Source organism: Zeus faber, assembly GCF_960531495.2.
Source record: "Zeus faber genome assembly, chromosome: 15".
In the NCBI taxonomy this organism is placed as follows: Eukaryota; Metazoa; Chordata; class Actinopteri; order Zeiformes; family Zeidae; genus Zeus; species Zeus faber.
In genome coordinates this window covers 29102566-29128369 of record NC_137194.1, presented here as the reverse complement: position 1 = coordinate 29128369, position 25804 = coordinate 29102566, and the positions used below count along the sequence as shown (strand labels likewise).

Genomic DNA, 25804 nt, shown 5'->3' with positions numbered 1-25804 from the left:
ACGACTACCTTGTCCTGTTTGTTTTTGATATGAAAGAAAGCACCGTGAGAAATGACAGCCCAATTAAAGTTACATTTCAAGTGTTAGCACACTAATTTGCAAGGTTTGCAAATAGTCATGTCAAAGCAGTACCTGACTGGATAATTTATAGCAGATCCAGGGTCAGTTGTTCATAATACATTTTTGACATAGTTAACATCAGGCTAGTTCCGTACCATTTCACTATTATGCAAAAAAAATACTCTGATGTCAAAATTATCGTATATTTAGGGGTTATTTTTTGTATTATTGATCGTATATCGTACAAAAGGCTAAATTATCATAAAAATACAATAATTATCCTAAATCTGGCAACGCTTTCATTATTTGCTATTCTCAAGAATTTGCATGCCTTAATACATTTGTATACCTTTTTAATATTGGATTTAGACATGATTTAAGCATGTCCAAAATAATAAAGCTTAGATTGCCAGGGTAAATGTATTTATTTTATTTATTTAGAGACAGACAGACAGAAATATAAATTACTGAGGCAACAAAACTTGCCTCACTAGAGCAACTGCTTAACAGTGAATTTCTGGAAGTTAAAATCGCATTCATATTTCTGAATTGAGGATTTTGATTATTAGCCAATGTCATAACCATCCAAGGTAGACTTACCACAGGCTATGAAATCGTCAAAGGATGGTATATGCTCCTGTAGAAGCCACAAGTCCATACAATATGAACCTTGTTTTAAGAAAAGCATGTTTTATTTCTGACGTAATGGAGAAATATTACACTAACCACAATCCTAAAGTATAACTGCAACGTCTCTGGTTGGTGGAGCTCACCAACCAACTACGAGATGAATCACGGCGCATCTTGTAGTTTAGTTGGTTGGCTTGGTTCCAGGCTTAAAACTCTTTATAGAAGAATTTTCTGGTCAATGGAGTGAATGAATGGGAAATTCACTTCCGGAAACTGAGCCGTTCAAAAAGTGGCCGGTCACTGTTGAGCTCGATAATCCCACTGTGTCTCCCCAAATAGACATGGGAATGTCCTCACACAGTACCATCTGCTGTTACTTCAGCCCACTTCAGATGCAGTGTGCTGTTGTTCAAACTGCTCAAGGCGGCTTTCCAAATCTTTACCTCACTACATTACTTCCTGCCTGTTGTATCTATAGTAAGCTATACTGCTAAACCAAGAGGGGGGTATCCACCTCACCATATTTATGAGTGTGTGTGTTGTGGGAATTAATCTGCAACAGAATGTGCATAGAAAGTTGTTCCTCGGTTTACGCTTTCTCCTTTTTTCTTTTTTTTTTTAAACAGTGAGGAGTGACTTTCCATGTGACATCACAAGAAACTTGAGACCATCCCTTTGACCAGCCCTTCATTTCTCTCTCTCTTTCACTCACTCACTCTTTCACTCACTCACTCTTTCCCTCTTTCTGTCTCTCCCCCTCTCTCCCACTGCCCTCTCCTCGCATGTGCTCCGCCGCCCTCCCCTATCCTGAACCCTCTCCCCCTTTTGCCTGGGCAAACGTTCTTTTCCACCTTCTTCTAACTTCTACTACTTCTCCTGCTGGCCCCCAAACCAGAACCAGCTGCACCTCTGGAGCTAAGTGCCATCTCAATGCTAAGGAGCACCGCCGTTTTCCGAAGAGGACGTCCTTTCTTCTGCTCTTAGAGACTCTCCACGGTTTTTTTTTTTTTGGAGGTAGGTGGAAGAGAAAAAGTAAAAGGTCCTCAGTTTGAGCTGTAGAACTTGCCACGTGGTTTTCCCACTGGAGTAAGGTCTGGTCAGGAAGGGTGCCAGACAGGAATAGAGCTCTGTTTTAAGCACCCCAACAGCTACCAGCCAGTTCCAGCTTGGAGGATCCAACTCATATTGTGCTTGTGTTAAGGTCAGTTATACGTCTTGACAAGTTTTGCAGAACTTTGGTTGCATCTTGACTGAATCAGTGGCTCCGATGGAGCATCAATCTCTCTGATTTGTTTGCTTGGAGATATTTCATCTCAAAGGCAGGACTGCCCCCCCCTAAAAAAATATACACAAAGGTTAATTTTGTACATAATTTATCAATAATTTTAAATATGAAAAAGTTGTATTTCTTTATCAATCGTCCAGTTTGTATGTGGACCATAACATCTGATACAACGCGCATCCCTAACTCAAAAAAGTTGTGACAGTTGTGAAAGACCAAAATAAGCCAGTACCCTAGAGTTGGGGAGAGGCCAAACATTGGCGGGCTCTTAGGTCAAAAAGCAGATCCAAAGATAATCCGCTAACTGTCGCTACAACCTCAAAGGCAACATGGTGTCCACCACAGTCCACCACATGAAGAGCTGACAGCATTACATAACTTGTAACTCGATACATCCCCACGTTTGCAGAGTGGGTCAGCCTTGCCCCCCCCCCCCCCCCCCCCCTTACTGAACATACTGTAAATCCACCCAACCCTTCCATTGCTGTCAGTGGTATGCTGTGGAGATTCAAAATACTGCAGAGGGTGTTTTGTATTTTTAATGTTGTTTTTTTTTATGGTTCATTTAAACAAAACAGTAGCTTGTTGGCTTATAGCTGCAGCAGAGAGTATGGTTCGTGGAGTCCATCGCTGTCCAAGTTAGAGCAAGGCGGCTCGGAATAGAAACCCGAGTTACTGAGTTGGACTCATCTTTTGGGGTTGCCGCGTGTCCGAGAACCAAGGTTTCCTCAAGTTTGGAACAATGGGTCAGGATGTCCTTGTGTTTGGAAGAGAGGATTTCCTAGCCCCTTGCCTGCTGTGTTAAGTTACAAACCCCATGGTGCATGGGAAAGCGATCAACGCTCAATCCATCGAGGTGAAGATGGCGTGTTGTGGGGTGTATATATACAGTGGTGTAAAATACTGTACTACTGTAAAAAGTATTTTTTGGGAGTATCTGTATTGAGTTATCTGTCAATTTCTGTCAACTTTTACTGAGCTACTCTTATCCCCAAAAAAAGCATACTTTTACTCTGATATATTTCCTCTGAACACCTTGCTTGCTACAAAATAAAATCTGAGTTAAAGTTGTAGCCAATGATGCTATTGAGAGTCCGTTATCACAAGGTTCATGTTAGCGAATCCAGAGATGTATCTAGTCAGCAAGCTCAGTGTAAACCAACACTCTCAAGCCTGTGTTCAGAGTTGCCAGGTTGCGGTTTTCCCGCAGAATTGGGCTACTCTTTAAGTGTTGAAGCAGGTTGTTTTTTAAGTTTCATTTTTGCGGCATTGCTACTGAACAAGCACAGGCATGTCCCAGTGAGCCACAACTAGAGTCACGTGTTGGAGAGCGACGACCACACCGACACCCTCCTCTAGCAGTGATGCTGCACCACCTGCACCTGCTATGACTGATGGAGACGAACACCATATTAAAGGCAAATGTCTTCTTATGTCGAAGTGAAAGATGTGTCTTACAGTATGAAGTACCTCTTATGGTTACCGAAAAATACGGAAATATTGGCAACAAAATAAAATTATAGCAAAAAAAGCCTTTTTTTTCTCCACAGCATTTACTTTAATTTTTACTTTTGATACTTAAGTACATTTAACACCATATAATTACTTTTGATACTTAAGTACCTTTAATGTAAGATACTTAAAAACTTTTACTCAAGCAGTGAAAAGAGCCTTTTGAATTGAAAAAAAGAAGCAATGGTGAAAAGGAGGAAAGTGTTTTCTGAAAATTAAGAAGACATTGCTTTGCTAACTTCTATCAGTTCTGACCACATGGACCCTATCTGTGTTTTTCTAGACCGCTTAGAATATGCTTAGGAAAGCCCTTTGTTAAGTGATTAATTGACTAATGGAAAGTATTACTTTACTATTGGACGGCAAACACAGATGTTTAAATTGGCTAACATTTGCATGTGCAAACAATGTGGGTAACCATGTAATGTCAATGTCTGGGGAAACAATTCATGTAATGATCCCCCTGGAAGGTCAGTTTCACTGCGTTTCGCTGCCTTATCGAAGCTGACAATCCCGTGCTTGTATGTGGCCCAAAGCGGGGGCAGGGGACAGAGAATCGTAAATCGCATCGGAAATTGGCGGAGGCGGAGAGGAGACGTCACATTCATTGTGTGGCCCCTACACTGATCGTGTGACCCTAAGCAACCGCATAGAGTATTATGCGATAAGCTGGCCTTGCTAAGGGAGCCATTGCCATTCGCTGTGTGCAGCTGGTCATGCTTTGGCCACACTCCAAGCTGCAAGCTGTACAGCCATGGATCTATTCCAGGGCTTTGAGAAGTGCCCATCGCCCCCTCCCACTCCCACCGCCTACGTGCAATAAAATGTACAGTTGTTGATTTTCGCGATGAATTCGATATCTCTCTAAGCATTAAAATGTCACATGACACCAAACGATTTTAGTCATAGTTGTCTCCAGTACACCGTATAAACGACCGTGAGACCATGAGAGGCAGAGACAGGTGACACTGAAAAGTCTATGAGGGTGATATCAGTAAATATACAATCTACAAAACAGTGTTTTGTAGTTGTACAACTACAAAACACAAGGGAATACATTAACGTAAAATAAAGAAGTTACTGGCAATGAAGCATTGTGTAAAAAAAAAAAAATTGGTTGGTTGCTAGTTTCACTGATTTACATGCAGTCGCGTTGTTAGGGGTGGGCATTTAGCCCTAAATGTTTTATGAATAGCCCCCGATCTAAAATAGCCCGCAGGGCTGGCTCTGCCCTCTGATCGCTCCCTCTCTGATGGTACTGACTATGCCCATGGCGGGCCAGTGATGGGATGCCCGTGATTGGTGCGGAAAACAGTTTTTATTTTAGATGTAGGTTATTTAATTTTTATTCCGTTTCCTTTTGGAACAAAAGAAGCAATGTGCGTAATGGGGATGCTTTTTCCATCACTGTCCCCCTCGTCCATTGACAGTTTGCCTGGAGCCGCAAAATGGCTGGAGCCTGGTCGGGCTAAGTCCCTGATGTCTTTGCAGCGCCCCTGTTTACATGTACTGTATGAACATGAGGTTTTAAATTGTTCTGCAACTCACCAGGAGGGGGCAACAGTGAGGTTTCCTATATAGCCTCCTTTACAGCCAAACTCTTCCAATGATATTTTTGTTTGTCGATCTCTCTGGCACCAACTATTTTGAAAGTATTAAAATGGCTTGTCTGTGTTGCAAAATGCCCCACCGAAAATGGGAGGCCCTATTTGTCTGGAACAAAGAAATCCCATTCTTTGTATAAAAATATGGCAGAAAAAGAAAAGGTTGGAAACCAGAATCAACATTGGACTAGTTCTGACAAAATGGATATTTCTCAGGAAAGCAAAAACCTCAAGCTAGATTCCAACGTGGCATTCTTGGTTCACTTAGGACAGGGTTCAATAGAGTAGTGCGCCCTCTAGTGGGTTGAAAAGGGCAGATTGTAACCTAAAATACCAAATAAAAAAAGAATTAGCAATGATATATGTGTGCTGGTAAAGTTGAAAACTGGAACTGGGTTGATCTAAAATAAGATTACTTTGTCAACTTTATTTTCGATTTATGAAGTGCTAGGATCCAAACTGGCTACTACACATGAAGTTCCCTTTCTCAATTCACCATAAGAAGAAGTGTTCTTGTGACATTTGCAGTTTGAGGCAACTACTATACTTCATCTTTGTGTAATCTTATTAGTCTAATGAGCTTTGTTTAGTGGAATTCTGACTCTTCTCCAACTTCCTTACCGCTCTCCACCTTAATCGTGACCAAAATGAAAAAAAAACACGTTACAAATAATATACCGAATGACACAACCTATAAATACAGATTGACAAAAAGAAAAGTATTGTTTCTATTATTCCTTGGTAATGGTGGCCTGATAGATAGTGCTGACGACACATGAGCAAAAAAAACAAAACTTGAGTGAGTCATAGATAATAGTGTTTGCCCAGTCCGTCTGCTGCTTCACTTGTGCTCATTCCACTCTATGTTTACAACCAACCAGCTGCTTTATTTTCTCATCGCAAAAAACTCAGGTGAATACGCTCACCCTTCAACTTCTTCAGGTCTAATGTGGATATAATGAAGTTTAAAATGAGTGCTGTTCTGTCTCTCTGCAGCCAGTATGTGATGTTTCTGATGTTATGTTGACCTTTTCATTCCATTTATTTGAGGCGAATGTACGGCATTTACTAGTCAGCACTTAAGAATCTTTCATGATGTACTTTTGTCCCGGTGTGATAATAGTATTTATTTACCAGGGTCGCAGAAACAAATTGGTGATGTTAATTTAAATAGTGGCCTATGATCCCTATTAAAGGATGAGGTTTCAAACCACATGGAATGGGAAAGATTTTTGTGTCGCCGTTCCTCGTACACATACACGGTGCGCCAGTAACACAACATTGACAAACCCAGATACCCCAAAACTAGAGTTTTACTTAAAGGATAGCTCCGGTATTTTTCAACTAAGGCATGGTTCCGGAAGGCTTACCATTGAGAAAGTCACCACTCCACTGCAGCTTCTCACTGTGCTTAAATGCATAAATCTCCAATGGTTTAATGGGAACCAACATTTTTATAAGGCCTGGGTTGAAAAATACTGAACCTTTAACTTAAATTAAAAAAAAAAAAACCTCACTTCACACACAACTCATTTGAATTGTTTCCTTCTCTTTTCAGATTTAAATTCTACATACCATTTGAACATTTTCCTTTATAATTTATGTGAAGAAAAGGGCGCACCAAGTGACAATACGTATCAAACTAACAAGCATGGAACTACAGAAGCTATCGAATGGTAACCATCACCATGACTTTGCCCCGTTGGAAGAAGGGTATGTATCTTATGTTGGGTGAAGACACCACTATCACATCGGATTAATTCGGGAAATGTGTGCATAAATCTGTTCAACTGGGTATTATCAGGAATTTTTCAAGTCTCACAAGTTGCTAATTAGTAATATTCCTGTTTCAGTTTTATTGATATTTTTTTAGGATCGTATAAACTTAACTAAACATCATATGCTGCTTTTAAATGAAAACATATCTGCCTAGCTTTTATTTGCTCTGTAGGTAGAAATCCTTGGTTTTATTTTTGGCTCACTGACCCTGAAGAGATAAAGTACTGTCACAGAATATTTCCATACTAGATACTATCAATGCAATTCAGTTAATGCCAAAAAAGTATCAGTTTTCGATAGCAGAAGCAATACAGAAAACTTGTCGAAATATGACAACAACTGTGTCACACTTGATCGTAGATGATTGCAATGAATGAAATATGCTAGAAATTTTTTAACAGTTATTTCATGAAATAATCTCTTCCATCATTTTAACTTTAAATGTTATGGCTGCCCACATCTGACTTGTGTGTTTCCTGTGATTATTTCTCAGATGAAATTGTGGAAACGGTTGCTGGAAACACAGTAGACCCAAAAGCAGTGTGGTCATGAAAAACAGACAGTAACCAGATACTGTAATTCCTTTTGTTTTTCTTTGTTCATTTTTATGGATATTGCAGAGCGCAGCCAGAAGAGGAACGGTTCTTACCACAGAAAAGCGATGGGATCAAGAAGCCACAGTTCACTGACGTGAGTGCGAAATGATGGAGTTATCATTTATAACTGTTAATAACCACAACCTCTCTGAACACTTTACTGAAACGTACCACTGTGCTGCAGCTTCTCACTGTGCTTAAATACAGTCCAATGGGGGGAAATTTCCTTTTGCAATACATGTATATAAGGTATTACTTTTAACTATGTCCTTACTAAATTATTTCTTATTAGGGGGGTTGGTGTATGAATGTTCCCCATGTATAAACTCCCCAGTAGTAACTTGCCCACCCATATGAAGACTGCCTGACAATATTGGGAGCTTCCTGTTTTCAAAAAGGAGATTTAACCTTTTCTTTTTGAAGGCTTAAACCTTTTCCCCATTGGACTGCACTTAAGCAGAGTGAAAAGCTGCAGCTGCAACACTCATTCATACTCTTGGTATGGTATCTGTGATAGATGGATAGATAGATAGATAGATAGATAGATAGATAGATAGATAGAAAGATACTGTAGATAGATAGATAGAAACAAGGATCTGTTGCATTTTAACATGTTTTTTAATGACAATTACCGTGTTTCCCCCTATACTGTGAAAGTAAAGGATATATTTGCTGTTTATTTTTATTTTTATATATATATAACTGGTATCAAACATGTTAAAACATTTTTTTTATTATTTTCATGAAACGTCTCCCTTTCTAGATATTGGCAAATATATACTGAGAACAATTATTATGGGGTATATAGTGTATCAATAGACAAGAAGCTTGAGACATAGTTTTGACTCTCTTGTGTTTTTTCTTGTCAGTTTGAGGGTAAAACCTCCTTTGGGATGTCAGTCTTCAACCTCAGCAATGCCATCATGGGGAGTGGAATTCTGGGCCTGTCCTACGCCATGTCAAACACAGGCATCGTTCTTTTCCTGTGAGTATGCCTGAGAGAGAGAGAGAGAGAGAGAGAGAGAGAGAGAGAGAGAGAGATGCAAACATTACATTCTGCCAGGCAGAAAGATAAATACACACACACGTTTATTCTGTACCTCTGTGGTTCTCTGAGCACACAATGAGCCAATGGGAAAATGCTCGGCTGTAAAGTTGGATGTTATGCAAGACTTGGCCAGAGCAGCTCCGGCAGGAATTATTTGTGTTGGGACCGCGGTCTAAATATTCCAGGTCCTGTAAATCTGTTGGCGTCCATCTAATGGGCTAGCCCACAGGGCACCACGTCATTTTGTGGACACAGTAGCCCCATCGGTGGAACATTCCAGAAAACCTCTGAGAAAAGCTGTCAAACTGTAATTTTTTCAAACTTATGGGAACAGACAAGCATCAGATGTTGGCCCGGTGGTGTGAGTCTAAGCATAATTGTTTATTCCTGATTCCTTATTCCTTCAGACCCGGTGACTAATAACAACCAGCTGTAGATATATGACAGAATGCTGGAATTTTCCCGGTTCTGCAACTTGGGCAAAAACACAGGTGCATTTGTGGACTGCAGGAAAAACTATGGGTAGCTTTGGCATTAGCTAAAGGGTATGCAAATGATTCTAAGTGAACCTAACCTAACCTAAGCATCATTTATGAAAACGGCCCTCTCTCAATTCAAGTAAAGCCCGCCTGTACTTTGTAGGTCCATCTTAATGAGATGGACATAAACTTTTCATTTTTCAGTTCAGTGCTGTCAACTTGTTAGCTTCAAGCTTTTGTCAGCTTTTGTATTAATTACAAACCACGCTAAAATATACAAACAAACAACTTATGTACAGTGGATGAAGGCTCGGTTGCTATTTTTCAACCCAGGCCAACCCTGTGCTTAAATGCAGTCCAATGGGGCAGTTGAAGAACAACAAAATTACCTTTTTAGAAATGACTAAGCTCACAACCTCTAACCATCCTTTAACAAAGGTTCTGTTCATTGCATGCCTTTGCACGTTTTTCCACTTGAAATTACATGTACTTGGCAATTGCAAACCAATCCTATTTCTTTGACAAAAAGTCGTATCAATGTGTTAAAGAGTATAATTTGTCACTCCTCTGTAGGATCCTTCTGACATCTATCGCCTGCTTGTCCAGTTACTCTATTCATCTGCTGTTACGCAGCGCCGGGGTTGTGGGTAAGTTCTGTTGCCATGAACCAGCCCATAGGAAAAATGATCTATTGAGAGAGTTGAATGCATGAACTCGGGCGTAGTTCATGCGTGCACTTGTGCACTAGACCACCACTGGGTTCGTTTTTGTGGGTGTGCCACAAAATGAAATGTTGAGTACACATCTACATGTATAGGGACATGTATAGTGAAACTTGTAATTTAGTACCATGAACAAACCTTCTGGGTCCTGTTTGAGCGTCCTTCCGTCTGTCATGCAAATGCTTTTTCTGCTTGGATCTTTTTTTTTTTTTTTTTTTTAAAGCTGAGATGCGTTCATTTTCCCATCCATGAGACTGCGGAACACATGTTGAAAGACAGAACATACCCTAAGCCTAACCCTGTTGATGTCTCATTAGGTGATGAAATACTAACAACAGTTGGTAAAGTAGCTGGAGTGAACATAGCCTTAATGTGAATGAGTCTATTGACCTTGAGACACTTCTCCCGATGACCCCTTAGGAGAAATAGGCAGATAAAAAGGGGGCCAAATTCTGTGACTTTATGATTTGATTAGATCATTTTGAGTACAGAAGAGCTCATGAGGTTCATCATCATACCTTAATTTGACTGATATATCAGAAATAGAATCCATAACCAACATCTTACTATTGCATTTAAGCAATATGTCAGAATAACCATGAGCAATAAGTTAACACATGATCAGATACGGGTGAGACTTCACCTCTTGCCTGCTTATTTGTAACATATGAATAATAATATCAATACGAATAGATTTTATTAAGAGCTATTAAGTCAGCTATGTACTATAAAGAAAAATTTGCCACCTCAAAATTTGAGTAGGGGTTTGGTTGCCTTTTGTTCTCCATTGTTGACGCTAAACTAGTAGCTTAGTGTTGGTGAGAATAGGCTTGGTTAATCACTGCTTGCCATGGTCAATACTAACCACATCCCCATTATTGATTTTCAGAAAGTGAAGTAAAGTAACAAGTAAAATTGTCTGGTGTTGGCCTTTAAGCACATTATCAGGTCATTCTCACGAAGCCACCATAAAACATGTCTTAAAATGATTTGATACACATATTCACAGAGAGGATTCATTTTGGACATGTTTTATTGTGGTTTCATGAGAATGACCCTATTGTGACATGGGCAATGGATGGGTTCATGTCCCTTCAAATCGGATGACAAGGCAGCCCTCAAGACAGCGAGGGCCAACTTGTCCAGAGCCATTAGAGAAACAAAGCGTGCGTACTCACGGAAAATCCATGGCTACATTCTGGACACCAGAGACATTCGCCGCAATGTGGCAGTGTATCCAGGCCTTCAATATTCACTTTATTGTCCCACAAAGTGGAAAATCTGGCTTGGGCTTCACCCATGCTGCAGCTGTAAAAGACATTCCACATACAAAAAACATAGAAAGATGTTAATAAATAAAAAGCGAACAGCAAGGTTCAGGAAAAGCACCTATGCAAACAGAAAAACAAATACATCAATAAAAGCAAAGATCTGCACAAATCACTTAATAGAAACAAGGATGCTTCTGTGTTCATCCAGGACTCGTCCTTTTCTTATCTGCCCCTATTTAAAAGTTTTATTGACACAGGGATAAACACATTTAATCTATTTAATCTGCAACAAGGGACTCTGAACCCCCTCCTCAAGGGCAGTAGCTGATACTCGTGTAGAACATGGCATGGGTCAGTAAATATCCTATTTGCTTGCCTTAGAGTAGCCTGTTCGTAAGTAGACTGCAAAGGGGGATGCTATCTTACCCCAATAATCTTCCATGCAGTCTGCATCAATCGGACCAGTTTGGACTTTAGTTGCGTGGAGAGGTTACCAAACCAAGCTGTGATGCCGTATCTGATAAGACTCCCCAAGACTGCCTGATAAAAGACTAACATAAATTTTTGATCAACACCATGAACGCCATAAGTTGACCCAGGAAGTGTAGTCCTTGTAATCTGCTACAGAGACTGTCCACATTGGTGTTCCAGGTTAATGAGCTGTCAATAAAAACGCCAAGGTGTACTGTATGAGAAGACCTGTGAGATAGTCTCATCGGTGAAGGAGCGCCAAATACCAAAAGTTACATAGTGCTCCTTTAAGGTCATTCAGCTTCTTAATTAAAAAATGTGGCGGTACCATATTAAATGCTGTACTAAAATCTAAAAATAAAAGATGTATATATGAGGTAGGATCCGCTAAGTCAGGGGTCTCAAACTCTAAATTTTGTGGCCCCCTAATTGACATCAAAGTTTAGTGTTAGTGCGGCCCGCACGTTTTTCTCACACGCACCTTTTTGCCGAGTCGTTGTGCGAGTCAATGCCCTGGGCGTTTTAGATTTTTTTTATCACTTCTCGCTACCATAGCTCAGGCTCGTGACAGCTTCCACTGGTGTTTGTTGACAAGTTAGCCAATGCGTTAGTCACTTGGTTGAAACGTGATTCCGGAGTGACACTAAGTGGAAGGAAAATATATCCTGTCACCCAGTGCAGGGTACAGAGGACTTAGGAAGTGGGCGGACTCAACAAGAGTAATCAGTGACCTAATAAAGACAGCATAGTGTTGCAATAGGAAAGGGAAAAGAAGTTGTACTTTTTTTTTGAATACTTGAAACCCTTTCTTTGTGGAATACTTGACGCGGACCAGCCTCACCCAGACTCTACCTCTGGCCGCATCATCAGTAACTCTATTACACCTATAGGCATACTGAAAATAGAGGTACAGACGCAACTCATTATAAGATTGCACCTCGTGCCTGTGACAGCGATGCCTCCCTCTCAGAGCTGTATAATTTCTGCACGGTTTGAAGAACTGAACAACGTACCTGCAAGGAACACCAACCCTCCTCTCGATGATCAGGTATTGTGCCTGACTAGCAGAGGTCCTCACAGACATCTACAACATCTCCCTGAGCCAGGCAGTTATCCCAGCATGCCTCAAGCCCACCACCATCATACCAGTGCTGATGAAATCTACTGTGTCCTGCCTCAATGACTATCGCCCTCTTGCACTCACTCCTATCACAATGAAGTGCTTCAAGAGCCTGGGCATGGGCCATATAAAAACAAGGGACAGCTGCCAGTTTGCATACCATGCCAACCAGTCCACTGTGGGCGCTATATGCTCTGCCCTCCATCTGACCCTTTCCAACCTCGACAATACAAACACCGACGTGAGAATTCAGTTCATAAACTTCAGTTCAGCTTTCAACACAATCATCCCCCAGAATGGAGTGAATCAAGGCTACTGGGCTTGAACACCTCCCTCTGTAGCTAGATCTTGGACTTTCAGACAAGGAGACCTCAGACAGTCCGGAATGGAAACAACACCTCCAGCAGCACTACATTGAGCACTGGCACCCCCCAGGGCTGTTTGCTCAGTCCACTGCTGTTCACATTGCTGACCCATGACTGTTCTGCCAAGTACAGCTCAAACTCATCAAGTTTGCTGATCACACGACGGTGGTAGGGCTCATCAGGAACAATGATGAGTCATGAGTCAGCATGAGTCAGAGGAAGTAGAGCGACTAGAAATGTGCTGTACCAATAACAACCTATCTCTTAATTTTGACAAAACAAAGAGCCTGTTGTTGACTTCAGGAGGGCCAACGCCGACCACTCCCTGTTTCACATCAATGGCTCCACCACAGAGAAGGTCAAAAGCATAAAATTCCTTGATGTGCACATTGCGGGGGACCTCAAATGGACTCTCAACTCCACGTCTCTAGCCAAGACAGCACAACAGCGTCTCCACCTCCTACGGAGACTTAGGTGAGCAAGGAGAGCAAGCCTCAACCCCCATCCTCACCATGTTCTACAAGGGCACCATCAAGGGTGTCTTGACCAGCTGTCTCACTACCTGGGGGGGGGGACTGCAGCGTCTCAGCAAGTCCCTGCAGTGGATAGTGAGGAAAGCTGAAAGGATCAATGGGGTCCCTGTCCCTTTTATTCAAGACATCTACACCAAACGCTACACGTGCAATGCCTGCAGCATACCGAACGATCCCTCACACTCCTCTCATGAGTCTTTTGGAGAAACCCTCCCTATTATTTTGTCTTCTCACTGCAGGAACAAGGAACTTCTTGGAATGTCATTCTTGTTGTCCAAACGTAGGTCCACAGTCCCTCACCGGTCCCTCGCACTGAGGACATTCCTCCCGGTCAAGTCGCATCACTCTGGGTGGGGACCAGCCCACGTACACTCGGCAGTATTAAAAAAATACCCCATAAAAATAAAAAACAATGAAAATAGTATTTTTATTGTAGATGTATTTCTTTCATTTATTTTATTTTATTGTCTTGGAGATCTAATATGAGTGAAAATTCAGCAACTGGATTGTTTATTTCTTGCCTCAAATTTGATCAGAATATTTTGGTGGACTGCTAAGTGAGATTAGGGAAAGTTACAGAGTCAACACAGAACACGGAACTCACACTGAAACCTCATTGGCTGACGTCACTTTAGAGTTCCTATTGACAGTGCGAATGCAACCAGAAAAAAAGCCCTTGAAGTTATTTAGTTCTCGGGGACCTCCCCAGTTCCTAGTTCCCCTCAGGGAGTCCCCAGAACTGTTCGGTGCAAAAATGCCTATGGACACTTTTCCCTCTTGCCGTCTGCCGAAAGATACTGCAGCATACGGGCCAGATCTCCCCCCTGCTGTCAGGTGCCTTAACACCCCGCTGCCTCCCTCGACCCATATCACCCTAATCTAAGGAACATGCCTTCCCCACTAGCCGCTTATTTCATTTTTGTACACCCTGATGCATTACATTTCCTCTGGAATATTTTCTCAAGAGATTATTGTATCTCCACCCACTATACCATGCTGCTACACCATACTTTACTCGCTATTATTTTTAGTGGTTCTTCTTAATTTATTCTATTTTGTTTATTGTGTACTTACTGTTCTGTCTTACATTGTCCTGTGTTTTTTAACTGTATTTGTTTTACTGTTTTTAGTGTATTGATTCAGCTGCATGTTGTCATGTCTATTACACTTGCACTGCCTTGCTATTTGCACAAAGTATAGTGTGGGCAAACAGCCCCAACATGGTCTTGTATCTCTTGTGTTGATTTTATGCATTGCACCAAGGACCAGGAGAAACGCAATTGCGTTTCACTGTAGACTGCACATTATATGGCTGGAATGACAATAAAGCTTGACTTGACAAGACTGTAGTGGAGCATGAATATAACATGTTTGGGAAAACTCAACGCTCTCGATGCTCATTTTGTGCTCTATTGGTTTGCCAGTGAGTAGATGTGTTCTTTCTTTTGTGTTTTTCAGGTATTCGTGCCTATGAGCAGCTGGGATTTCGTGCCTTTGGACATCCAGGGAAAATACTTGCTGCTGTCATTATAACGATGCATAACATTGGTGGTATGTTCTTATTGCAGGAGTGAGGTATTGTTTTTTGACGGTACTTAGTGTAAATTCACCCGTAAACAAATCCCTCACATACATATAACTGTTATTAGTATTATCGACTGTTACTGACTATTATCACTTTCAGTGTGGAATTGGAGCTTATTGTGATTAACTGAGAGCTGGTATTCTGACTAGAACTGAAATAGTACAATAGTAGTACATAGTGCTCTTGTGTTGCAATTTTACTTGCAACACAAGAGCAATTTCCATTATTTATTGATTTTAGGTGGAATTTCAATTTGAGGTCTCATGGCGCAGTGGTTGAAAAACACCACTTTTCCTTTTCAACTCTAGGCAACATATTTATGTCACTCATTGGCTAGTCAAGTTACTTCAGTGCTGACAGTACAATGATACAAATATGCAAATATATTTTTTCTATGTGGCAGTTCTTCCTACCACATACCACCTGAGTGGCGTTTTCAGGGCCCTCTGGCACAGAGACACAGACGATAGGGTTGAAAACCCATCAGTTTTATTGTAGCGATGGGTTAGGTGGAACAAGCCCGGAGCAGATGGATAGCATGTCATCACAAGGGCTCCTCATCTGTGTGTGTGCGGGGATGAGGGTTTTACCTGTTGCTCTTTGATTAGTCTTACGTGCAACAGGTATACAGCCACACTGATCCTGGGCCCAATTACTTAGACCCACACAGGTGTGGCTACTCAAACCACACCATCCCCACACCACAGTCTGTACTCTGTTTTTGTAGAATTTATTATTTATTATTTAAATTTACATTATTTCTGAATACTCTGCCTGCCTCTGCTAAAATACACTGCCAAATTTCACATCAAAGATATAAAAAAAAAAAAAAATCCATGTTTTACTTGAAATAATCTTAGCTCACTCCATTTTCTTTCTATCATTTTCCACCCTTCATCTAAACCCAACTACTTTTCCTCCAGCTATGTCAAGTTACCTTTTCATTGTGAAATATGAGTTACCATTGGTCATCCAAGCCTTTCTTGGCCGGACATCGAGCACTGAGTGAGTACTGGTAATGGCTTATAGATGAGTGTTGTAAACAAAATGTAAACAATTCCTTGACCTTCTAAAATTTTTGACAATAAAGTCAGGCTCTCCAGGATTATGCAAGTATGTGATTGTACAGATGAATACAAATTCAATACACTTGAATAAAATTGGACCAATCTAGACTCATGTGCAAAATGCAAAATCCTGGACATATTGTTATTTGGCATTTCACACAAACAATTGTTCAGTCATTAATCCATTATGATTACGTGAGGATCTTATTAATACATATATGTAAAGAAGCTCTTTGACCAATTGTACAACTATCTAAAATTACATAAATATTAGATACTATCCTAAATGTGAAATAAAATGTCTCTCCCTAAAGGGGTTAACACTGCTTGTGGTTCAGGGACATGATGTTTTAGGGTTTGGGTCAACATAAACTGAGCCTGTAGGTTTTATTATCAGCGCTTACATCTCTACACTTGCTATGTTTCTTCTAATTGCTTCTTTTTCAAAATTAACTTACCTTTTGCAATGGAGTTTGTGTGTGGAGGCATCACTCTGTAGTTGGCCCGTTTTGCTTTCAGCACTCTAGAAAAGAGACTTATATCAACTACCCTTCTTGGATTTCAGACTTTAAGACCACAACCAGTCTTGGGATCTATTGTTATTCCAGGGAAATTAGTTTTTTGTCTTACCCAGATTAAAAAAAAACCATGATCTTGTTTTCTTTTTTCTTTTTTTACTGAGATGTATTGTTTTAATGAACTAATTTTACAGAAACTAGGCTAGTTGATTCCCCCTGAAGTTTTGCATTGGCGCTAACAGAGTTAGAATGCAGCCCATCGCTATTTCTGTTCTGGACAGACAGGGATGAAATTGATATTGACCTTCTCATCTGAATCTGGGTAAGATGGACGCTAATTAGTAGAAGCTAATTTCCCCAAAAATGTAGATAGACAATAGACAAAAAGCAATTTTCTCTTTAATTATTCCATGTGTCTCTATCTGTGTGTATGATGTGTTTATTATGTCCATTGTTCCCCATCTAGGGATTGGTTCATGAATGGCAACTACCTTATTATCATTGTCAGTGTCTGTGTCATCCTTCCCCTGGCCCTGATGAAACATTTGGGTATGTCCCCGAACCAACTGTTTTTTTCCTTCCTACCTGGCCATTCGGGGCAGTGATTATTGATTTGACTGTCTTGTTTAAAATGGAATGCCCCGAAATTGTTTTTTTAATAGTGGTAGCAACACATGAAAAAGAGCACTCTTCAAAGCCAGATTGATATCATTTTTTACATATTTTATTCAATTAACTGTATGTAAAACAATGACGTACAGGTAAAGTTTTTACAAAAAAAACCTTTTGAACAGAAGTGATCAAAGGAAATAAATAAATGAAAACAAATCAGATCACAGAGATTGTATTCTGACTGGAACTGATGAATAAGTGCAGCCTTGCAATTTTGATCTTGGAACAAAAGAGCTAATTTCCTTAATTTATATAAAAATGAAACAAAAACAAAATGGAAAACAAAACAAATCACAACAATGCAACAGGATATAATCAGAAAATCGATAAAAGGTCAAATGCATCGTTACAAACATGTTGGAACAATAAACAATTTTATAGTGTCCTATATTATAATTAACACCAGTTATTTAAATGTTTTTTTTACTGTTTTGTTGTGTTCTACAGGGTATCTGGGATACACCAGTGGGTTCTCCCTCTCCTGCATGGTGTTCTTCCTTTCTGCAGTAAGTCATTCAGTGAACTATACCCTGCATCTATGGATACATGGTATAAACGGTTTGTCTGTACAATACAGTAATGGCTTGTGGCTCTCGATAAACTTTCAATTTTGATAGAATGATTTTTTTCTTTTACGTCAATAAGAACACAGTGGTATGAGTTACCAAATGGCCAAACAGTTGTTTGTTCTGAAACCTCTGCTAAATCACCCTTGCAAAATACATTCAGTAGGTTTATGTAGTCTTTTTTTTACCCACTGATCACTGTATCTGTTTTTTTTAATTCATGTAAAGGTCATCTACAAAAGGTTTAACATCCCTTGTCCCTTGGAAGCCTTTGGCAATTTCTCAATCAACACCACCGTCCCAGAAGACACGTGCACTGCCAAATTCTTCACCATCAACCAAGAGGTCAGAGCCATGCTCTTAGGGGCAAAGCCCACCACTAATGTCACCAATCCCAGAGACATTTATTTTATTTTGCATCATAGGGTCGGGGGTTGAAGGGCCGAACGGTCAGCTCTTCCCTCACATGGCGACAAGCTATTTGTGGTGTGTTGGGAGGTATCCAGTCACTGAATACACCAATGAGTGTGTGTCTAGCGGTTCCTGTATCACATTACATGGAGCAGCAAGTTGGCCCTGTGTATTTAAGGGTTCTATCTGTTTCCTCCAATATGACCCCATTTGCGTGGCAAAACCAAAACCAAAATTAGTTCCCCCTTGTTGCTTGGTTTCTCAGACGGCGTATACTATCCCCATCCTGGCGTTTGCCTTTGTGTGTCACCCTGAGGTGCTTCCCATCTACACCGAACTTCGCAAGTAAGACGCGAGACAATTTTCTGCTTGAGTGCACGCAATATTGTAACAAAATACATCGTTTTGATTCGTTCATGTTCAAGTTCAATTTCAAGAGATTATTTGTCACATACATATCCATACGGTCATACAAACAGTATATGCAATGAAATGTCATGACACCCGGTGATTATGCGCAATAAGCTCTATACATTATTATTATTTGTCCATCTTCAATTAAAATAACAAATAACATGCAAAGATGGCCTGCCTACATTCACAAGTCAAGTCAAGTCACACTTTATTTATAGAGCGCATTTCATACCAGGGCAACACAATGCGCTTTACAAAGAAATACAAAAAAGAAAGAGAGAACGTAGTGGTCATTACAAAAGAATGCCCCTGAAACAACAGCAACAACAAAAGCAACAACAAAGACAACAAAAACAACAATAAAAGCGACTCCAACCACAGTGGCAGCAACAGCAACAGAAAACAACAACAGCAGCAACAACAACCACAGAGACAACAACAATGGCAGCAGTACCATTGACATCAGCAACAACAACAGCAGCAGCAACGTAGACGCAAAGATGTCACCGGAACCGGAAGTGGTAGCTCTTACCGGAACTGGAAAGGTCACTCAGGTTAGAGATGGTTAAGTCAAGGTATAAGGCTACGTTAAGTTGAGGTATAAGGTAAGCGAGAGTTAAGTTTAGGTATAAGGTTAGCAGCAGCAACGACAACACCAGTTAAGGTATAAGGTTAGCGGCACCAACAACAGCACCAGCAGCAACCAAAACACCAGCAGTGACAATACCAGCAGCAGACAATAGAAGCAACAAAAAGAGCAACAGCAACAGCGCACAAGCGAAGACGTATCGGGACCGGAAGTGGTAGCTCTCACCGGAACCAGAAATCTCCTCATCTGTATTGAGTCAACAGTGTGTACCATCTCATCTCAACAAAGTAAAGCACAGCAAAGACGTCACCGGAACCGGAAGTGGTAGCCCTCAGAAACTGAAATTTCAACTGTGTGCACCATCTCATCTTAATCCAGTCACGGTCCTTTAATTAGCGTCCCTAAGTTACGGGTCAAGTTTTCAATCAGACCTCGGGAGGGAGATCCTTTTGACTCTCTCTCTCTCTCCAAAAACACACCCTTTCTATGATCCTCTAACTGTAATATCACAACAGAAACAACCACAGCAACAGAAATAGCAGCAACATCAACACCAGCAGCAACAACAACAAAACCAAAGCAGGAGCAACAACAGCAATGGACACCCAAAGACCTCAACGGACCCGGAACCTAGGGTATAAGGTTAGAGATGGTTAAGTTTAGGTATAAGTTTAGGGATTGTTATGTTCAGGAATAATGTTCTAGATGATTAGGTTAAGTATGTAGAAAATAAAGCAAGCAAGCGAGTATGTAGAAAATAAAGCAAACACATTACTGTAGAGAAACTGCGTATGAGGCAGGGAAAACAGTGAGTGAAATAGAGAAACAGCACACCTGAGCCGTAAAGAGGTACGATCAAACAGACAAAACCTGCTTGCATGATGCAGCAACAAAAGTCTTTTTGACCTGCTTAGCACTGGTCAAAAAGAGTGTACAAATCATTTTGAATGAATCATTCTTGAGATCGGAGAGTTTGCTTGTGGTACGTACTGGTAACGTGCGTAGTGATGTACTGCTGACTTCAAATGAACAAATCATCAAAAAGACTCTACATGGACTCAATGGCACTTGTATTTTTTTAGGGCTAAAAAAAATACTTGATCCGTTTTGATGTACTGATTCAAAAGGAAAGAACCACAAAAAGAAATCTGAACTGCCCGGCATTATTCATATTGCCTCAAATTAAATTGACACTGAAATCACCCAATACTGACTATAATTTCACTGCTGGCCAGCAGACATTTTATTCAAAAACAGACTAAAATATCTGATCAATTTCCAGCCGGTAAATTTCTTTCTTTTTTTTTTAATTCTTTTTTTTTTAAATTCCATTCTATCGGAAGTCAAAGTTCTGTTCAGCTTATCGAAGTCAGCAATTTCTGTGAAACTCCATCTCCTCATATCTTATATCTTTTAAATTGGAGGTTGCAAACAACATTAAAAATGTACAGTTTAGAATTCACGTAACACCACACATATTACATGTTCCACATATCCTGTTACATCCCATTTGTGCATCCTTTGACATGTGGATGCTCATCATTGCAAAAGCAACCTTCTTTTTCTGGCACCTAAAGCCCAACGAAGAGGAGGATGCAGAGCATCGGCAATGTGTCCATCCTTGGGATGTTTGTAATGTACCTCCTCACAGCCATCTTTGGTTATCTCACCTTCTACGGTAAGGCAAAACTTAAAATTAAAGGATAGGTTTGCCATTTTTCCAAGGCCTAATTCAAATGTTGGTTCCCATCACTTCTCATAATTTCATTGCACAACCTCGCTGAAAAAGCCTAGTCTTAAAAATGTTTCTAAATTAAATCTCCTTCTCCAAAACAGGAAGATCACAATATTGTCTGACAATCTTTATATGTTTTCATAAAAAAAGGTTCCCAAACCATGCATTTTCTTTTGCACTCCCACAAATCTGCTCTTTTGGTGGATGTAGATCCACGCTTCATCCACACTTTAATAAGGCCTGGGTTGAATGGTAAACCTATCCCTTAACTTGGCTATTAAATGAAATCTACGGACGAATGCTTTCACACACATGATGGTGTGTGTGTGTGTTCCTGTGTGTGTATGTGCAGCAAACACAGAGGCCGAACTCCTGCACACCTACAGCAAGGTGGACCCCCTGGATACTCTGATTCTGTGTGTGCGAGTAGCCGTATTGGTGGCAGTCACCCTGACCGTACCTGTGGTCCTGTTTCCTGTAAGAACCACCTCTTCTTTGGCCACATATATAAATATACATCTGATCTTAGTCTCTATCAAATCACTTTGCTTGGTTGACCAATATGTACATCACATAGGGGTAAACCAAGACCAGTATAAAATAGGATTTTTGCATCCGGACAGTTTCCCTAATAAGAAAAATCTGACACCAATATCCAAATGGAATACAGCTGAAAATGAAATTATATTTTTTCTTCTTTTGAGATATTTTGACTAGGTAAGAGCCAGATTATTTAACTAGATTTGATAAAAAAATAATATATGTTCTAATTATAGGTAGAAAAGATGCCTAACGGTCGGGATATCTTGAAGTAAAATAAGAACAGACACTTTTGATTAGCAATGCTTTGTGGACTGTTTTTCTGAGACTAGGAGATCTTTTCTCTGACAATGTAAAGTAACATAGATCGTACACGAGAGGAAAGACAACATCTTCGCTGACTGAAGTTGGTCTGTGCTGATCTGTCACATGTGGCCATTTGTCTCCCATCAGATCCGGAGGGCACTTCTCCAGCTCCTGTTCCCAGAGAAGCCTTTCCACTGGGTCCGTCACGTCACCATCGCCCTGTGTCTGCTCTTCGCTGTTAATCTGCTCGTCATCCTCGTCCCGAACATTAGAGACATCTTTGGCATCATCGGTGAGGAAATACACCCAATTGTTTTTTCCAGTAGTTCATGTGAAAACAACAGTATGTCCACATACCGATGCAGCAGTATTAAAATCACCCCCAGTTTCTGACCTTTCTTAAAAAACAATTTTGTTCAAAGCGTTAAATAAGCATGTTGTATAGAAAGCTAGTTTATTCAATTCCAGGTCCAGAAAGTAAAAATCCTGTCGTGCATGAGTCAGCTGATTCCACAGTTTAATTGTTAGTAGCATGACACAGTGAGTTCCTTTTGATTTCATGGATTCTATGGATTCCGAGTGTGTACTGGATAGTACACTGGTTTAGAGATTTTACTCAAGCTCATGAATATGAATTAATCAACCACTCAATTGTAGTTTTTAGCTTTGAGATGACTCACAATCATTATAGATGAAGCCAATAATACAAACAAACAAAAAAAAAAGCTGTGACCCCTGCCCCCTGAGTGACGCCATTGAGCCAAAGTTTGTCCCATTCAGTTTTAAATAATTTCCTCCGTCTTTTTCTCCATCTGTCCAGGCGCAACCACTGCCCCCAGTCTTATCTTCATCCTCCCGGGTCTCTTCTACATGCGCATCGTCCCCACGGAGCAAGAGCCCCTAAGTTCAAGACCAAAAATTCAGGTACAGTCACTCAGTTACTGCTTCAAAATTAAAAAAAAATAATAATTTTTGCATAATCAAAATAATGTGTTGTGGAGACTTTTGTCAGTGAGGCCACTGAAATCGCGCACTGAAAGAAATTACTTTCATGTGAAACCCCTTGAAAATGTTGCTAAGCCGACTGGCGTTTAATTTTTTACATTAAAATGTACAGTAAATGTGTTACTCTGTGTGCAGAGTTACATGTCCTGGTACAAGAAGCATGAGTAATACTTTTTTAATGCCCAGGCCAGTGCTATGCCCCCTGCCTCACAAGCGGTGGAAAAGGATAAGTGTTGAAATATGGTAGCCAAGAACTCATTGCTGCATCCAAAAAGGTATACTACCATAGTATTTAATATGCCCAAGAAGTATGCCCGAAATTAGGCAAAGCTCAAACAGTATGCAAAATGTACCAGGACGACATACTACATCCCGTGAAAAATCACAGTACGCAAACACCGACACTATTCTGGCAAATGTATCCCACAAAGCATTGAGAGCAAGACACTGGTAAAAGTATCAATGCTATGTTGAACTGTACAGAAATCTTGCTATGTTGTTTTTTACCTCTTTTTTTTCCACGCTGTACATTATCTCGAAGCAAAGTGTTACTTGGTTTTCTACACTTTTGCCTCCTGCCTCATATCTGAACATAACATATTCCAAGTCTTTCCCATTCCTTTTCACAACAGCATTTTCTCAAAGCGAATTTGAAGATTTGTGTGGTTTCGGAGTCCCACACTCAGTCTTTCTTTGTTTTTTGTTTTTTTAATGACGTAGACAGCCAGTTAAATTTGTAATCTATGTCATATTCACATCCATGTTCTTCCTGCACACTTTAATGCCAATTCAACCACCCTTGGTAAGAAATGTTACTGTTAATAATCTTTAATAAACTTTCACAACCCTGAACTTACAAACACTGAACTTATGGGACATATAATAGCTTGGTAAATTATATTCAGGGACATCAGTATTCATTTTAGACTATATTCCAACTCCTGAAGTGAGATCTTTATTGTATTCTTAATATATTAGGTCAATTTTAAAATGCATTTTGAAATAGGTGTTTCATTAAAGTATAATAACTGAAAGTACATCAAACCTGCAGCTGCATTGATTTTGCACGTTATTACATGTCATAAATAATTGACTCAATATTTTTTGTGGCTTTTTTTCAGGCTGCCTGCTTTGCTGCCCTGGGTTTCATTTTCATGACCATGAGTTTGACCTTCATTGGGTTGGACTGGATGAGTGGAGAGAAACGAAGCGCAGGTGGTCATTAAACAAAATAAATCAAATTAAAAATGATTTTGATTGGGTCACCAAAATACGCTAAACACCAGGACGACGGATAGCTCTTCGACCAACCACCCTCCTACCTCCACACGAGGAGGAGAGCAAGATTTAATCTGCTGCTTCGAGGCCAGACCCCCGTTGACAAAAAAAATGTCCCCACCAATTCAAATCAAAAGGATTCATTCTTCCGCAGTCGGGGTCAAGTAGGAACCAGGTGATTGACAGGTTCTCCACCTCTACAGTGTGCCAAGGAATCAAGAAATATGCTGCCCCTGGAATCTGCTAAGCCCCCCCACCCCAAAAGCAAGGTGGGAAGTTACCCCCAATTGCACAAGTTTTTTGGTTAAAGCAAATTCCAAAAACATTTTTTGGGGGTTTTGAAGTTGGTGCTTCTTGTCAAGGGATGTAAAAAAAAGTCAAATGTCCCCTCATGACAGTGTTTCCAAAGAGCCAAGTAGTAAAGTAAATAACGGAACAAACTTTTAAGCTGATATGATCAACTCAAATTGTTGGCAATGTACGGTGCTTTTATTATTGGCACTTGACCAAAATGATTAGAAAATCATTGAGGCATGTTCAGAGCATTTTTATTTATATATTATAAAATTGCTTGATGCAAGGCAATATTCTTTGATAAGCTGTAATAATGTGGTCTATTTTGATGGCCTGTACAGTGTTAATTGTTGCGCTTTGATAAGCAGGCTTCGAATTCTGCGGGACAGTTTTAGAAAAACCAGAGAAGGGTTATAAACAACCAAAGCACTATGTTACATTAAAACACTGTGAACTAAGTAATTCGATTTATTTTTTATTTTTTAAGGAATCAATCAATTTGTACACCGCTGGATTTTCTGAAACAAGGTTTCAGAAAAACCCTTTTCCTCCAAAATACTTGATAGCTTTCATTTGCATGTGCTTGAATACTAGCTCAGAGAAACTTTTCAGAATTTCATGTAATGTAAGCCGTGACAATGTTTATATCGACTGGTTGTTAGGGGCGGTTGTAAAAACATACACATTTTTTTGGAAAAATGTTTTACAATGAATATTCTTTCTTCAGGACATTAATATGGGCTGATAGCAGGATGTGGAACGCATGATTGATGTGAACTATTGTCATTGGCAGAGTATTACATTTTTAATAAAGACATTGCCAGTAATAATGTTATTGATTTTTTAACATTTGATTTGTTCAGTACATATTACAACTTATGTCATGCAATTTTCCAATTCCGTTTTTTATTGCTTTCAATATAGTATAATTACAGAGCACTGATCATTCACTGTCTGATCATTCATTGTCAATAACAAAATGATTAATTATACTGATGTAGTAAATGAAACAGAGACAGGAAGGGTTACGCCCAGTGCAGGCTGAGAGTGATATTGGAGGGGAGGGCACACACATACACGCTGACTGCCGCGACTGGTTATAGTTGTCTTTCACTATTGATTGGGAAAGAGTGGGTCAGATTAAGATACTTTAAAATACCATTATAAGACCCTTGGGGTAATTCTGGACAACCAGCTCTCCTGCTCTGCCCACATCGCTGCTACAACTCGCTCCTGCAGGTTTTCCTCCTACAACATCCGAAGAATACGGCCATACCTCACAAGGCACACAACACAAGTAGATAGGCCACTGCAGAATTACACTTATCAAAATCTTAATCTGGAAGCTCCAT

At 40.1% G+C, this 25804-nt stretch overlaps 1 protein-coding gene across 1 annotated transcript; it reads left to right on the top strand.

The window, feature by feature from the left end:
• Positions 1–1413: 1413 nt before the first annotated feature.
• slc38a5b (solute carrier family 38 member 5b) lies at positions 1414–25317 on the top strand. The gene is made up of 16 exons (XM_080015606.1): positions 1414–1704; positions 6647–6801; positions 7488–7557; positions 8333–8448; positions 9564–9637; positions 14931–15023; positions 15981–16062; positions 17109–17191; positions 17762–17820; positions 18109–18225; positions 18557–18636; positions 20872–20972; positions 21382–21506; positions 22023–22167; positions 22696–22799; positions 24002–25317. The coding sequence occupies exons 2-16, from the start codon at positions 6740–6742 to the stop codon at positions 24104–24106; spliced, it is 1416 nt and encodes a 471-aa protein (XP_079871732.1). The 5' UTR covers positions 1414–1704; positions 6647–6739; the 3' UTR covers positions 24107–25317.
• The last annotated feature ends 487 nt before the right edge of the window (positions 25318–25804 follow it).

What these genes read in the sequence shown, in the direction of transcription:
- slc38a5b (XM_080015606.1), top strand. Translation starts at nt 6,740, where the DNA reads ATGGAACTACAGAAGCTATCGAATGGTAACCATCACCATGACTTTGCC. An exon ending in GGCCGGACATCGAGCACTGA is followed by an intron (nt 16,063 to 17,108) that starts GTGAGTACTGGT and finishes TTCCCCATCTAG; the next exon opens with GGATTGGTTCATGAATGGCA. An exon ending in TACCTGTGGTCCTGTTTCCT is followed by an intron (nt 21,507 to 22,022) that starts GTAAGAACCACC and finishes GTCTCCCATCAG; the next exon opens with ATCCGGAGGGCACTTCTCCA.